Source organism: Lactuca saligna, chromosome 6 (assembly GCF_052625555.1).
Source record: "Lactuca saligna cultivar CGN05327 chromosome 6, ASM5262555v1, whole genome shotgun sequence".
NCBI lineage: Eukaryota > Viridiplantae > Streptophyta > Magnoliopsida > Asterales > Asteraceae > Lactuca > Lactuca saligna.
This window is the reverse complement of record NC_136422.1, coordinates 146,876,013-146,892,321: the sequence shown is the minus strand read 5'-3', so window position 1 is coordinate 146,892,321 and position 16,309 is coordinate 146,876,013. Positions and strand designations below refer to the sequence as shown.

The 16,309-nt window shown below is 34.4% G+C and overlaps 1 protein-coding gene and 1 pseudogene across 1 annotated transcript; one reads left to right on the top strand and one right to left on the bottom strand.

Annotated features, from left to right (window-relative positions):
• Positions 1-3,653: 3,653 nt before the first annotated feature.
• On the bottom strand, positions 3,654-4,657 carry LOC145001937 (pectinesterase inhibitor 9 pseudogene; annotated as a pseudogene).
• Positions 4,658-11,795: 7,138 nt separating this feature from the next.
• Positions 11,796-14,161, top strand: LOC145002987 (uncharacterized). The gene is made up of 4 exons (XM_078962155.1): positions 11,796-13,474; positions 13,553-13,879; positions 13,944-14,030; positions 14,125-14,161. The coding sequence occupies exons 1-4, from the start codon at positions 11,796-11,798 to the stop codon at positions 14,159-14,161; spliced, it is 2,130 nt and encodes a 709-aa protein (XP_078818281.1).
• The last annotated feature ends 2,148 nt before the right edge of the window (positions 14,162-16,309 follow it).

The window sequence follows — 16,309 nt, the reverse complement described above, 5'->3', positions numbered from 1 at the left end:
CAAGCTGTGTACCATTGTCCGCTACAACCGGATAAACTACTACGAGAGGGAAAGTCGTTTATTGTCCATAACAACATCACTTTCATATTGAAAAGTGTATCTGCCGCTTCGTCTTTAGTATGTACTCCAAAACTCCATAATTGCTTCAAATCTTCCACCAACGACCTAAGGAACATATCCATGTCCTTCCTGGGTGCTTTGGGGCCGGGAATCAACAAGGTCAACATGAAAGATGACTCTTTCTTGCATAGCCATGGTGGAAGATTGTAAGTGGTGAGTATGGTATGCCACGTGTTATGAGGATTACACATGTTACCAACCGGATTATAACCATCAACAACAATCCCTAATCGTACGTTTTGGGGTTCCCTTGAGAAGTTAGGATACTTCATATCGAATTTTTTCCATGAAATACCATCAACGGGATAAAGCATTGTATAATCTTTGGATCGTCCGGTACTGTGCCAAATCATATCTTTAGCTGTGTGTCTAGAACAGTACACACGTTGTAATCAATGGGCTACGAGAAAGTATCGTAAAACCTTATGAGCCATCTTCTTACCCTTTATATTTTCATCAACCCACTAATTCTCATTACAAACCGGACACTTTTGCAACAACTTGTGTTCTTTTTAGAAAAGAAAGCAGTCGTTTTTACATACATGTATCGATTCATAACCCAATCCGAACTTTTTACGTGTCATTTTTCTTCATAATATGACCCGGGGGGTCCCTGTTTCCTTGACGAAAGGCAGCTTGCAACAACTCAAGAAGCTGATCGAATGAACTATTAATCCATTTGTTGATCCCCTTGATATGCATCAGCTTTGCTAAAAAGTCAAGGGAAAAAACGAACATATTTGATATAATTTTAATTGGACTTCTTATAACGACTTTTGAAATCTATCATTGACACCACTAACATATGTATCTTGGTTCCCTTCACCGCAGTTGGTATAATTTTCAATCACACCCCCCCATAACATCATCAATCACATCAGTCCTCTCGTTATTACACGGTATGTCTTCGACAATCGGGTGAGTCGTATTTCACCGTGATACTTCCATATAATATAATGTGGACTAAAACCATTTTGAAGTATATGGAATTTCATTATGGCTAGTAGTATAAATTTATTGACATTACATTTGTTACACGGACATCTAATTTGACCTTTGTTATCGACGTATGGTTTGAAACTTTTGAGAAAAGATTCAAGTCCTTATTGGAACAAGGTAGAGTTAAGATTTTCAATAGTAATCCACGTTTTATCAATAAACATGTTGCAACTGAAACATAAGTTAGGTTTAGTGTTTACTCTACAAGAACTAGAATTAGAATTGAATATTTATAAGGATAAAGTAACCGCTCAATCAGATGGAATAATAAAACCGGACAAAAGGAGAGTATTAACAATGATAGGCTTTTAAACCCACTTTTTGATGATTTAATTTCTAAATCAAATTCAAGCGGGGATTTCTAAGTTTTTTTGATGATTTAAAAAGAAGAGACTTAAACTAAAAAAAATTACTTTTTTATTATAGCATTGTAATTTAAATAATCTAGTTATTAAATTATAACTTAGTAGATTTATCGTATTTATTTTTTATTTATATTTTTTATTAAAACATTATACTTTAAACGATAGTATATATTTGTTATTTATATCATCTTTTTTTTTTTTTTTATATTTTGATTTTTAATATCAACTTATTTTTGTTTTTATTTTTGTTATTTTGAGTAAAATATAACTTAATAGATTTAGTGTTTTAATTTTTAATTTTTAAATTTTATTATAACATTGTATTTTAAACGATATTATATATTTGTTATTTATTTCACACTTTTTTCCATTGTAATTTTTAATATCAACTTATATTTGTTTTTTTTTTTTGTCTATTATGATATTATACCTTTTCGTATTTATTTTATTTATATTATCTTAGTTATTTTTGTTTTTTTATTATATTATAATACTTTAAAAAAAAATTGTAAATTACATCATCTTTTTTTTTTTTTTTTTTTTTTTTTATTTTAACATCCTATCATGACATACATATACATCCAATATACATACATACAAATACATTTATACATATTTTTTTTCATACATACAAAATACATTTCATATAGAAATACATATATATACATTTCAATACAAACACCTATATTTTCATATAAAAATGCCTACATTTCATATACATAAATTTTTTCACATATGCCCATATACATACATTTCACATAGAAATACACTTATACATATTTTCACATACATTTATTTATACATATACACATACATACATTTTTTCATACAAATTCACATATACACATTTGCATATACGTGTTTACATACATATTCATACATGTAGATTTCACATATATATATACCAAAATACACACATTTCACATACCAAAATACATACATTTCACAAACCAAATTATAAATTTTACATACCAAATTATATACAATTCACATATACTTATACATTAAGAACAAAAAAAAAAACAAAAAGGAAAAAGAAAGAGGCACTTGCTGAGTCGCCGGAAAAGTAACCAGTTGCCAAAAATAGTGACACTAGTGTTGCTGTGGTGGTGACCACCACCGAAGACTAGTTAAAAACACTAAAAAAACATGAAATTAGAGCTAAATATGGTAAGAAAACAAGAGAAATGGAAAAGGGAAAAGAAAACGTAAGTTACAGGAGGTTTAGGGTCGCCGGAAAACTTGAAACTCGCCGGAAAACGCTGGAAATCGTCGGAAATCAGTGGAAATCAACGGAAATTGAAGCCCTAGAAGCAATCAACGGTTAGTGGTGGTATGAATTGGTGTCTTACGCCGGAAAAAAGAGCTTTGCCGGAGGTTTTGCGAGAAAGAAAAGTTGTAGAAAATGACTCGTCTGGGACGAAGTGGGAGTCAAAAGGGCGGCACCTTTTGCGGCGACGAATAGGCAATAGCGGCTACATGTTCGAGAGAAAAACACGCGTCATTCTGTGGCCACTATTAACCGTCTGATCCGAAATCAATCGAACGGTCAGGATGACATTGACGCGGATATCCATCAATAGCAGCGATAAGTCATCACAATTGATGTTGTCGCTATTGCTTTCCACGAGATGAAACCCTACACGATAGATCCGTTTAGCATCGTACGGTCACGATGACATGTGGCAAACGAGGATTGGCGGTTACAGACCTTTAGCGACGACGTATATAGAGATGACAATACTCTTTATTGGTGGTATGATCAATTGTTGTCGCTAAAGGATGACGCCGTCGCTATTGATGACGTCGCTAAAGGGCTGAATTCTTGTTGTGTTCAGGTCTAACTTTTACTAGAAATCCGATTCAAATTGAAGTTTTCTTTGCAGCTCTTTGGTTCCCAAAACATAAAATGAAGTGAATGCTTCATGGACATGGTTGTGTAATTCACCATGCTTGTGGGTAATTCCGTCCAATATATTATTGTAAACATAGTATTCAACCACTCTGTTAAACGACCTTTTAGTTAGGGTTTATAATGATAAACTCATAATATGATAATAACGAGAATTAATGTGGTTGACACAATCGGTGTAATCGTGCTAGCGTCCAAAAGCGAACATGAGAGTCATTGCTAATTTCAGAACAACATTTCCAAAAGGTTTCCAAATTGCACAAATCCGGACCTCCATGCAATATATGCATGTTAAGGTGGAAAAGGGATCCTTCACTTGTCCAAAAACAACAAAAGTTATCTTATAAGGTGCCATCTTTATTACATTAATTAGCTACAATTTGTTATAAAATTACCCGTAAGGCAACAAAAACCTGAGCAAGGTATAACCTTAGCCACAAAAAGTAACATGTTTTAAAGGAAACCAGCAACATAGACCAGTCAAAAACACAATCCTTATTAAGGATAAAAAAAACCTTGTGGCACATTATAATATTACTAGAAAGCCAACCTCTTTCCACGGAAATGTATAACCCTTAAGGTTTATGGGTACCTGCTTTATGCCTCAAAGCAAACCCGTTTACTAAAGCAAGTGCATTGCTGGTGACTTGTGCAACCGAATTCATCTTCTTATTAAGAGCATCCTTCACTTTTCCATTCATTGATCTATCAGAAAACCCTCCAGCACAAGTGTTTTGATCTGTAAGCGCAGAACTGACCCATGTTTGAAGACTGTTCATGTGCCAATCAAAATTCTTTCCCTTAAACTGACCCATCTTACCAAGCTCCTGAACTGACTGAGTTAGACTTGCAATACAGCTGGACATGCTATTGACACAGTCTTTCAGTGCTTGGTACTCTTGTGGTTTTAGTTTCGATGTTCCAGAGAGTTTGGAAACGAGTGCAGCTGCTGACTTGGCATTGTTCAAACTAACCGCAATGGCTGCTTTAGCAAGCTGCTGATCGCTTCCTTGGATAGAACCAGCGTAACTTGAGAGAGAGTTGACACAGAGAGCCTGGTTGCGGGTGGTTTTGCATGAGGTTTTGACAAAGTCAAGGGGGGTGATATTTATACCAGCACCATAGACGTATTGGATGGTGTTAAGGAGAATTAGCAAGTAAAAGACAACTTTATCCATGCCTAAGAATAAGAGAGAGGTTTTGGTAGCTTTCTAGAAGGCAAAGGTTTGTGGGTTTTGTAGCTAGATTACCACAGATGAGGAAGGAGGAAATGGGGTGGAATTGATGAAAGGGGTTGTGTGCTTTATATACCCAGTCAAAAGGTGTCCTACCAAGAATGAACCATTGTACTCAACCGTGTCAAGAATATAAAAAAGCTTAGAAAGGTGACAAAATGTTAGAAAGAAAATACAAGGAAAGTGTAGTCAAAGATCTACAAGTGAACCAGTTGTGTAAGAAGTTTAAACTAAGCAATAGTAATGCTACATTGACGAGAATTAAACGGTATTCAATACTAGCTAAGTCATAGGGGATATATACTCCAATGAATGAATTAATTAATTAGTTTTACAATGCACTAGCTATAAAATTGTAAGGGAGACTTCAACTAGACTATAATACAGAAATATATACGTGTAAGGTTTGCTTCAACCTTGACCAAGAGATTTTCAACTTCCTTTATATTTAATAAGTGATATTTTCATGAATATTACAAAATAAGATTTAGCGGTTTGTTGGTCTCCCTCCCATATGTTTAACTCATACCCTTAGTTTCTTGCTTAACCAATTCCAAGTGTAATTCAGTCCAAGACTAAGAATATGTTGCCTAACGAAGTAAAGTTCACCATTTAGCAATAAAACATGGCTGCTTAATATAGTTGTTTGCCAATCAACGATATATGCGCGTAAACAGGTAACCCTAATAATACATTATTTACAAGACATGGCACAATTTTGGGAATCCTAGATTACAAGAAGTGAGGCAATTAAAAGTGTATAGGCTTAGAAATAAAAGCTAAAAAAATATAGAGCGGTTTAGAAAACTGGTAATTGATAAGCAACTTGTGTGATGTCTAGAGTAAGCAATAGACATTCTAGAACTATTGAAGTGGATGGTGTAACTGGATGCTAAGCAAAGTAAAAGAAATATAGCGTGTATGGTGTGGGAGATCTATTATATTCCAAGTACACCGTTAGTGTGAACAAATAACTCAAAACAAATGAAAAGTCTTCGTGGTTTATTTTATCGTGTAAAATCACTCAACTGTTATTTAAATAACTAACGTACATACATAAAAAAATGACATAATTTTAGGAAGTTGTTGACATTAAATTATGCATATATATAGCTAAGGGAATCAACATGTTGAAGCTAAGAAGTAAGAAGTACTTGATTTATGATGGCAACAAGTTAAATCACATTCGTGGCAAGTGTAGGAATTGTGTGCTTCATTAGCATGAAGACCTCAAGTTGCTTTGCTACGCCTAGTCACGCTTATAGATGTTTTAATAAATCAATCTCAAGATAAAAATATTCATAAAGAGACCTCTCAAAAATCAAAATTAAACACTGTAGTAGAATATGCACAAAAATCAAAACATATCATTTTGTACGTTTCTTTTATAAATTATTCTCACGAAAACTTCGATCATTTGGCATATTTCTATTTGGACCATACAAATCAGAGCTTCAATATCAAATTTCCATTGAAACTGGGAGGTACTTTTTATTTTTTTAGAGATGGTGACTATCATGCATGAACAATGAGGCAATATAAATGTACCAACACTACTAGAAACTTGAGTTTCAGCTACGGATTTTGCTACGGATTTATTCTCTAGCAAAATTTAGACTTATAGCTAGGAAAAAACGACAGATCTACCATGGTTTTGGTAATTATTTTATTTATTAAATATATGGAATATTAGTGAGGATTTACTGAGGGATCAGCTACGGATCTTACAAGTATTTAACGACGGACGACTATTCCTCGCTAATCACTCGAAAAATGAAGACACTTAGCTAGGGTTCAGCGAGGGATAAAAAATTGTGCCATATGGTATGCGTTTAGCGAGAGAACGACGACGGAAACTTTATTTGGGTGCGCGCATTTTCTTTTTTTCTCTCGCTGAAATTGACACACCCAATTCCATCTTCACGAAGGCAGTGTAACTTTACTTCCCTCCAGATTTATCACTCTTGACTAAGTGAAATTAGCTTCTGCTTTATCTCACTATCTCTGTTCGAGCAGATGACGATGCTACTCACCCGATTTCGGCAACCTCGATATCTTTAAACTTGAAAGTATTCTTCGTTAACCTCCGATTCAGGTAAATCTCATCCCTCTTAGGTTAGTTTTAGTTCAATTTCACAATATACTTTGTTAGGGTTTAATTTACCTTGAAAGTTTCTGGTTACTGTGTTTCGTAGCCATATGAAATGCCATCAATTGCAAGTTAGGTTCAGGTCTACCATCAATTGCATCTATATAATAATAGACACTTAGAATTAGAACTTGAGTTAGGGCTTGATTCATCATAGTTTGTCTTCCAGTTCATGAGAATTTAAGGATTCATGAACCCTTACATTTGAATGTAAACATTGTTATGTATTTGAATGGAACCGATTCCACATATGACGCATGAAGCGACTCCAACACTCTGTTCAAATAAAACCCACAATAACGTCAGAAGGGTAAATTGGGAATTTACTTCATGTCAAATCAAAACGGGGCTTACTTGAAACGTCGACCAGTAGGGATGAAAAAAAAGAGAAACAATCGTTCCCAAAATTGATTTCCAGGAAGACTATCGATTGACATGTAGGCGAATTAACCCCAAAGAACTGAAGTGGGAATCATTCTGATAGCAGGAATAGCAAAAACTGCAAATCCCACAAGTGTAGATTGAAGTAAATTTGTGACTCGCTGTTCATTGACTCTAACAGGTAAATAAGCCTCTATGTGTTTTTCGGGGTCAAACTTGCATCTTCACACCAAACTGAAATGCAGCTTTTGGCATGGCTTCCTAATGTCGCCCATTCCTCTTCTGTCTCAAAGTCCCACCTATGAAGCCAACCCTTTTCCTGTTTTATACATATTACATAATTAACATATTTCATCTCCCATTAACATACAATTGTAAATGAAAAAAAAAACACTTACTCGACCACCCATATCCATTTTGGATAAATCAGCTTCATCATCACTATCAACAACCTCACGATTATATTCTTGATAACCCGGATAACATTCTGAATAGCTCTCGGATATAAAATTCGGATCTTTCTTACGAGCATATTTTTACCTTAATTGTTGAAGCCTTGTATCATCCCGCTTAAACACCGACCCTAAACCTCTATCTTTCTCTTCTTGTGTCATTAAATGTGGGTCCCCTTCTATGGTCAAACCTCCTTGCATATCATACATTTGACCATCTTGGTGGACATATTGTTCGGGGTACCCCATCGGCTCCACATATTGATACTCCTACTGCCACTCTCCCTGATAGCCTTGTACTTGCATAGCATCATACCCATTCTAAAAATTTGGTAAATTGTTAAGCAAGGTGAGGGTAAAATAGTAAATAAAAGTATTTTGCTATTTTTCTCACTGTTTGTTGCCAGTCTTGAGATGGGTCCGAGGGTGGAACAGGGCCATAAGCTGGCTCATTGAAATTGGAAGGTCTCTCTTTTCTTTTAGGAGATTCTTCCATGTCTTCTGACAATGGGCTTTGGCTTATATCTTTACTAGGGACAGAATAGTCAATTCCTTCTCATACAAAGATGTCATCCTCCTCAACACGAGCAACAGGGGGCTCCACTTCAACTTTCTCTATTTCATCGGAATGATTGCTTCTGGGAGGTGGTGGTGGTGGTGGTGGTGGACCTGGTGGTCAACTGTCACCTATCGGTCAAACTGCCCAGGTCTCAACAAATGTTGTTCCCCATTCCCTGAAAATATAATCATTTACAAATTATTAAAAAAAAAATAGAAGAAAATAAGCACATTGCTAATATAGGAAAAAAAAAATACCTGATAATAAAGATCGATATGATCTGAGATAGATGAAATTAATATAAATACTTATAATTTGTTTAGATTTTTGAATGCAATCTTTTCTTTATTTTTAGATGGATTCCACCCAAAGTATCTTTGTTTTTACCTGCTATTAATCTTTACAAATTATTGATGACACAAACTGCTGTCCAATTTTTTTTCCCGTTTCCTGTACCAAGGGTACTTTAGGTATTTCATATTATGAGTCATCATCTACAACGTTTTTATTAACAAACCAGATTTGGAGGTTTTATTTATCCAACAATCCAAATCAAATTTTATATCGTAGCTGAGTTTTTTCAACCCTTGAATGCATGTTTTTATTAACAAACCTGAAACATCTATTTCTGCAGCTTCAACTTCAACTTCAACTTCCTCCTCCACATCTATTTCTGCAGCTGATATCAATGTTACTCCTCTGAGACAGGTACACCATTACAAACTCAACTTAACTTAATAATGTTTTTTAGAACATTTGTGCTAAATGACCACTATACCCTTCTGTTTGTCTAATTCATATGGACTTAATGTGAGTAAATCACCATTTTACCCTTCTTGTTTTGTGTATTTACTTATCGACATAGATATGAACTTCGTTAACAATTGGATCGTCTCAGATCTAGAGAGAGAGAGAGAGAGAGAGAGAGAGAGACGGTCATAATGATCCAGATTTCTGGTGATGGTTACAAACTTCTTTTCTTCAAGAGACTAAACGTGCAACATTTAAACTTATAATGGATAGTCTGAGTTGATTTTTAAAAAATATGAATTCAAACTTATAATGGATAGCCTGAGTTTATTTTAAAAAAATATGAATTTAACGTACAATTTGAAACTTGCATCAGGGACCAACTTTGTAATTTACCCAAAAAAAATATAAAAAATTAAATACTCTTCTACATTTTGTTTTTACATATCTTTCTACTTATATATAATAATAACATATGGACAATACACCACTAATTTACTTTTAATTACATCTTTTAAAATTGATACTTGTCTTGATATAAATAAAAATATGAAGATATTTAATTTACCACTAATTTACTTTTAATTACATCTTTTAAAATTGATACTTGTCTTGATAGAAATAAAAATATCAAGATATCTCAAAAAATATTGTAAATATGAAGCATGATGACCTCAGACAAAATTCACTTAGACAGTTGTATAAAGGGCTATTTTTAAGTTTAACCATTTTTACCACGATTTCCGCCGATTAAATATTGACAAGTTTAAATGTATAGTCATAGAATTTGGAATTTAAGTTTATCAAACTAATTTGACAACTTACATATTTTGGGAAAATCTATCCAGGTAGGTACATGGGTGTCACAAACTAAACATATTGTTGACTTGTTTAATTATTTTGTTAATACGGTTTTTTTACTTAATTTCCTTATTTTATTTGTTAAATTAGTAAATGAACAATATATTATATTTAACTTATAGTTCTAAACCCAAATATGAAATTAATAATATTTAATTTTATATGATCAGTAAACAAAACTTCATCGACCCAACCCAATGATGAATCACATATGAAAAGAATTTTACGAAGGGAGAAGTTATAACTATGACAAAAGAAAAAGCCCAAGAAGAAAATATGCCAAATGGCAAATACTAGTTGGCTTGATTGGCTCATGGATAAAGATCGATATGATCTGAGATAGATGAAATTAATATAAATACTTATAATTTGTTTAGATTTTTGAATGCAATCTTTTCTTTATTTTTAGATGGATTCCACCCAAAGTATCCTTGTTTTTACCTGCTATTAATCTTTACAAATTATTGATGACACAAACTGCTGTCCAATTTTTTTTTTCCCGTTTCCTGTACCAAGGGTACTTTAGGTATTTCATATTATGAGTCATCATCTACAACGTTTTTATTAACAAACCAGATTTGGAGGTTTTATTTATCCAACAATCCAAATCAAATTTTATATCATAGCTGAGTTTTTTCAACCCTTGAATGCATGTTTTTATTAACAAACCTGAAACATCTATTTCTGCAGCTTCAACTTTAACTTCAACTTCCTCCTCCACATCTATTTCTGCAGCTGATATCAATGTCACTCCTCTGAGACAGGTACACCATTACAAACTCAACATAACTTAATAATGTTTTTTAGAGCATTTGTGCTAAATGACCACTATACCCTTCTGTTTGTCTAATTCATATGGACTTAATGTGAGTAAATCACCATTTTACCCTTCTTGTTTTGTGTATTTACTTATCGACTGAACGAACTGTCTGAATGCGAGTAGATTACCAATCACAAATCACACTTTTAGAAAGTCAACCATCTTTTGACCTTCTTTTGTCTCTCTTATGTCTTTTTCTTGATTCAAGTCTCTTGTCTCATCATATCTATTTTGATTCAGCCTATTGACATGTTCAACATTTAGGAAAACAAAAATAAAAAAACATGGATTGGTTGTAATTATGAAGATTGATTACAACATTTAGTATCTATACCCAATCTATATGCATGATTAAGATAGTCATATGACAAATAACTAAAATTACAAGAATAAATATTATCCATCTCCAACATTTACCTCCACAATACAATAAGCACAATGAATATACTTTGAAATGTTAATGACTTCATTTTTTTATTAATAGATTATATAACATAGTCACTTGTGTAAACATATTAAAGCTCTATCTTATTCTTTGCTATATGTCTATCACTTAGAATTTATTTGATTACTTTCTCTCCTTTCCGGTTCTTGTTTATTCCCAAGGATTTATTGTCATCCACTTCTTCTTATTTTGTTGTAGCTAGTTTTTATCTAATCTCTATCTAGGTTCTGAATAGTAGTTATATATTTTGTTGTAGCTAGTCATTATGTCAACACGTAGTGATAGAGATTGGATGTACAAAAGGTTAGATCATGGGTATCTTAGCATAGCATATCATGCATCCGTCAAAGGATTTCTAGATGTTGCTTTTTCTAATGAAGCAACTGTTGATGGAGATTATATTAGATGTCCTTGTTTTAAATGCAAGAACATGTATTATAAAACAAGAGGTGATGTAGAGCTTCACTTGTTACAAAACGGTTTCACTCCAAATTACACAACTTGGTGGGCACATGGTGAAAGAAATACGATATCTCAGCATGAGGAAGAATCTTCTAATCCGATGCAGGATCCGATGGAAGATGATGATGATGATGATCTTAATGGGTGTACACAAATGATGAACCTTTGTGGGATGGATGTGAAAATTATTCAAAATTACAAGCTGCAACAGAGTTGTTGCATTGGAAGTCAAAATACAATATATCTGAGGCTGCCTATGATCACATACTTCCTATAATTAAGCGAATGCTACCCAAAGGTGAGAAACTAGTTGAGAACTTCTATGAGACAAAGAAGCTTTTGAAAATAATTAGACTCCCAGAAAAAAAGATTCATGCTTGCAAAAACCATTGCATGATATTCTATGGGGCAGATTCGGATTTGACTAAGTGTCGGGTGTGTGATCATGATCGGTACAAGAGTGGCAGACTGCCTTATCTGGTTATGAGGTACTTGCCGATTGCTCCTAGACTCCAAAGGTTGTATTTAACAAAAAAGACGGCAAAGCAAATGAAATGGCACTATGAACATCAGACCGAACCGGGTTTGATGGTCCATCCAAGTGATGGTGAGGCTTGGAAGCATTTCGACTCATTGCATCCAGAATTTTCAAGTGAACCACGGAATGTTCGCCTTGGGCTATGCACCGATGGGTTCAGTCCAAATAACTCAAATACAACCCCATATTCATGTTGGCCTGTTTTCCTTTCAATTTATAACTTGCCTCCTTGGATGTGCTTAAAAGAACCATATGTTCAATTAAGCATAATTATTCCTGGAAAAAAGAGCCCAGGTCAAAATATAGATGTGTTTCTCAGGCCGCTAATTGACGAGTTAAAGATGCTATATACAGATGGTATTGTGACTTATGATGCTTCGACTAAATGCAATTTCACAATGAAAGCTATACTTCTTTGGACAGTTAGTGACTTTCCTGCTTATGCAATGTTATCGGGATGGAGCACACATGGCAAGTTAGCATGTCCGTATTGTATGGGTGAGTCGGGGTCATTTCGGTTACACCATGGTAGTAAACCATGTTGGTTTGACTGCCATCGAAAATTTTTACCTGAACAACACACATATAGGGGTGATAAAATAGGATTTCTGGCTAATAAGGTTGAGCGATCTAGCCCCCCACCAATATTAACCGGTGATCAAATTTGGGAGCAAGTACGACACTTTCCAACTGTTTATGAAGGCAAACCTTTTAGAGCGAAGAATGCAAAATTGCCTGGTTTCGGGATTACTCATAATTGGGTTAAGAGGAGCATCTTTTGGGAGCTACCATATTGGCGGAAGTTGTTAATACGACACAACCTTGATCCCATGCACATTGAGACAAATGTGTTTGAAAATCTTTTCAACACCGTGATGGACACTCCAAAAAGCAAAGACAACATGAATGCAAGAAAAGATATAGAAATGTATTGCAATCGAGTGCAATGGCATACATGGAAGAAGGGAAATAAGGATATGAAAAAGAGAGCATCGTTTTCTTTGAGCAAAGAACAAGTAGCTAAAATATGCCAATGGTTGATTAAACTTAAATTCCCGGACGGATACACCTCAAACTTGGGGGGGTGCGTTAATGTAGATGATAATAGCTTTTACAAATTCAAGAGTCATGAGTGCCATGTATTTCTTCAAAGATTGTTGCCTATTTCTCTAAGAGGTATGGTGCCAAACTCAACATGGGATGCAATTACAGAGTTGTGTACATTCTTTCGTGTAATATGTTCAAGGGTGTTACGCGTAGATGACTTACAACGCTTGCAAACTACTATTGTTGAAACCATTTGCAAGTTGGAAAAAATATTTCCACCTGGATTCTTTGATTCAATGGAGCATCTTGTTATCCACTTAGCTCGAGAAGCTATGCTTGGTGGTCCGGTTCAATATAGGTGGATGTATCTTTATGAAAGGTATATTTTTTACCATACAAAATATTCTACCGTAAAACCTATGGAATTTCTAATAAGTCTTTTCCAACATCTTCTTAGGAAATTGGGATCAATGAAAAGAAAGATAAAAAACCATGCAAAGGTTGAGGGGTCCATTGTTGAGGCTTACATGATTGGAGAAATATCGACTTTTTGCTCACAATACTTTTTGCCTACAATTGAAACCCGGTTGAATCGTGAGTCGCGTAATTTTGCCCCAGACATTCCTAGTTATACCATGGTCGACTCTCGATTAAGCATTTTCAAAGTTCCATCTCGAAGATTATTCGAAAAAAGTGGTCAACGGAGGCCTTTGACAGATGATGAGTTGCGTATTGCTCATAATTACATCTTGATCAATTGTGTTGAGGTTCTACCTTTTTTAAGGTATGTCAAGTTATCTATTTTTCCTTGATTTCGTGAAACTCTAAAATTTTTGTTATTTTTTAAGGTTGTTTGAAAATTATGTGATCCAAAACCAACCTGATATGGATGATGGAGCATTTGAAAGGTTTAGGGATCAACATTTTGCTAAGTGGTTTAAAGATCATGTGAGTATGATACGAGAAAATTTTGTATTACCAAAGTGTATTCCCCTGTGAATTAGTTAACAAATGAATTTATCAATGTAGGTTTTTCAACAATCAAATTATATCAATCAACATTTGAAATGCCTCGCACGAGGACCATTACAACATGTTAGGTCATATAAAGGATACTTTGTCAATGGATACAAGTTTCATACTGAAAAATATGGTGATGGACGGGTCACACACAATAGTGGTGTATGTGTAAGAGGTACTTGTTACAATGAGACTGAGTGTGACTATTATGGGTTGTTGGATGAGGTCTTGGAAGTAGAATATCAAGGCATAGGGCGTTGTGTCGTAGTATTGTTCAAGTGTACATGGTTTAACCCTACTGAAGGGGTACGTGTGGATCGAAAGCATAATTTGGTTGATATTAAATACAAATCAAGGCTAAGAAATGAAGATCCGTTTATCCTAGCGTCACAAGCAGAACAAGTGTATTATGCACCATATCCTGCAATGAAGGATTTGAAAGATTGGTGGGCTGTCGTCAAGACAAAGCCAAGGGGTGTATATGATCTACGACAATGTGTTTACTGAAGAAGATGATGATGAGGATGAAGAGGACCAATTCTTTCAAGAAAGTGAAGCGACTTTACCTTCTACAAGTAGCGGTGCAAATGAGGTGGCAGGACCCCTTTCTCATGTAATTGAAGGAGAAATAGAAGAAGTTAATGACAATGACATTGAGAGAGAAGAGGATGAAGAAGTTGATGATAACTTGGATGATTCATCCGAAGATGATATTGAAGATGAAAACATATGTGATGATAATTCTGATGATGAGTAATTACTAAAAATGTAGAACGAAACAATGTATTTGGAACTATATATTTTACCTAATGGACCTTATAAATAACTTTTTAGCTAAAATGATCGTTTTCTTTTTCTATATACATTGCACTTTCATTTATTTGTGTATTATAGCATGTTACCTTCTCTTACTTCTATAATTTTCTATTATAATACATACTTATTCTAACCAATAGTTTATTAATTCTTGATTTTAAGGGTTATTTTTTGACTAATGGCGCAACGAGGAGCCCGTGGTGGTGGTCGCAGTGGTAGTCACATTAGTGGTCGTGATGCTGGAGATAGAAATGCATCCCAATCATACAATGATGCAGAAAGTCAACCTTCTTCTTCAGTTAGAGGATCAAACATCTTAGAACAAGTTCCAAGTAACCCATCAAAAAGGAAGTTCATTGAAGTCGATTCTGAAAAGGAGTACTAAAGTTAATTTTACAATTGTTTATGAAAATGAATTTACTTGTTAATGATAATACTAATGCTAATTTTTTAATTTTTAATTTTTTGCAAGATTTACGGATCAGATTTCAGTGATCAGAGCCATCACATGTATACTGAAGACGATGTTTGACGGCCCATGGACCTCATGGAAGAAGGTTGACAAAGAACATCGTGATGCAATGTGGGAACACTTCAAGGTTTGTACTTATTATTTTTATGATTTATCAAAGTAAAAATTGGTATAAAGTGAAAAAGATAATTGTATGCGTGATCTACATGTAGGGTTTGTATGTTTGGCCCGAAGAGACTGATGTTCTTGCTCGCAAGGTATGGGAAGACTGCATGAAGAAACGATTTCCTGACGTAATGCGAAGAGCACGTGAAGCATCTTTAAAACTTGCCAAAGCTGCAAATGTGAATGCCTCACTAGAAGGTGATTTAAATTTGCTAAAGGACTATCGCCCAAATTGGATAAAAAAGGAGTATTGGGAAAAAATGATCAATGAAGTGTGGACCACATCCAAATGGAAACGTTTATCACAATCAGGGAAAAATAACATAAATAAATTAGAAGATGGCTCTGTTTCCAAACATACCGGGGGTTCTATATCTATTCGTCAACATAAGAAAAGAATGGTAAGATGTTTGCATCTCACGTTAGTTTCCACTTAGATTGTCGAGTTTTTGTTTTGTTTTTTAATGTATTACTAATGGATTTTGTAGCAAGCAATTCTTAAACGCCCTCCTACAGGAGTTGAACTTTATGCAAGGTTGCACACTAAACGGTCTACTCAAGAGTACATTACACCAAAGGCAGCTAAAGTTAAGGTATTTTCAATTCTTTTGTAGGAAACAAAACTTCCTACTACTCGGGTTAATGACTTTGTTAAAGCAACTAATTGACAGAAAACAAATCTTTCGTAAGTAGTAATCAACTAAATGTTTGATCCTCTGCCTAGTTGTAATTAAGTGTTTT

Coding starts and splice junctions, on each gene's coding strand:
- LOC145002987 (XM_078962155.1), top strand. CDS start 11,796: ATGCTACCCAAAGGTGAGAAACTAGTTGAGAACTTCTATGAGACAAAG. Junction 13,475..13,552: donor TGGATGTATCTTTATGAAAG/GTATATTTTTTA, acceptor ACATCTTCTTAG/GAAATTGGGATCAATGAAAA. Junction 13,880..13,943: donor GAGGTTCTACCTTTTTTAAG/GTATGTCAAGTT, acceptor TTATTTTTTAAG/GTTGTTTGAAAATTATGTGA.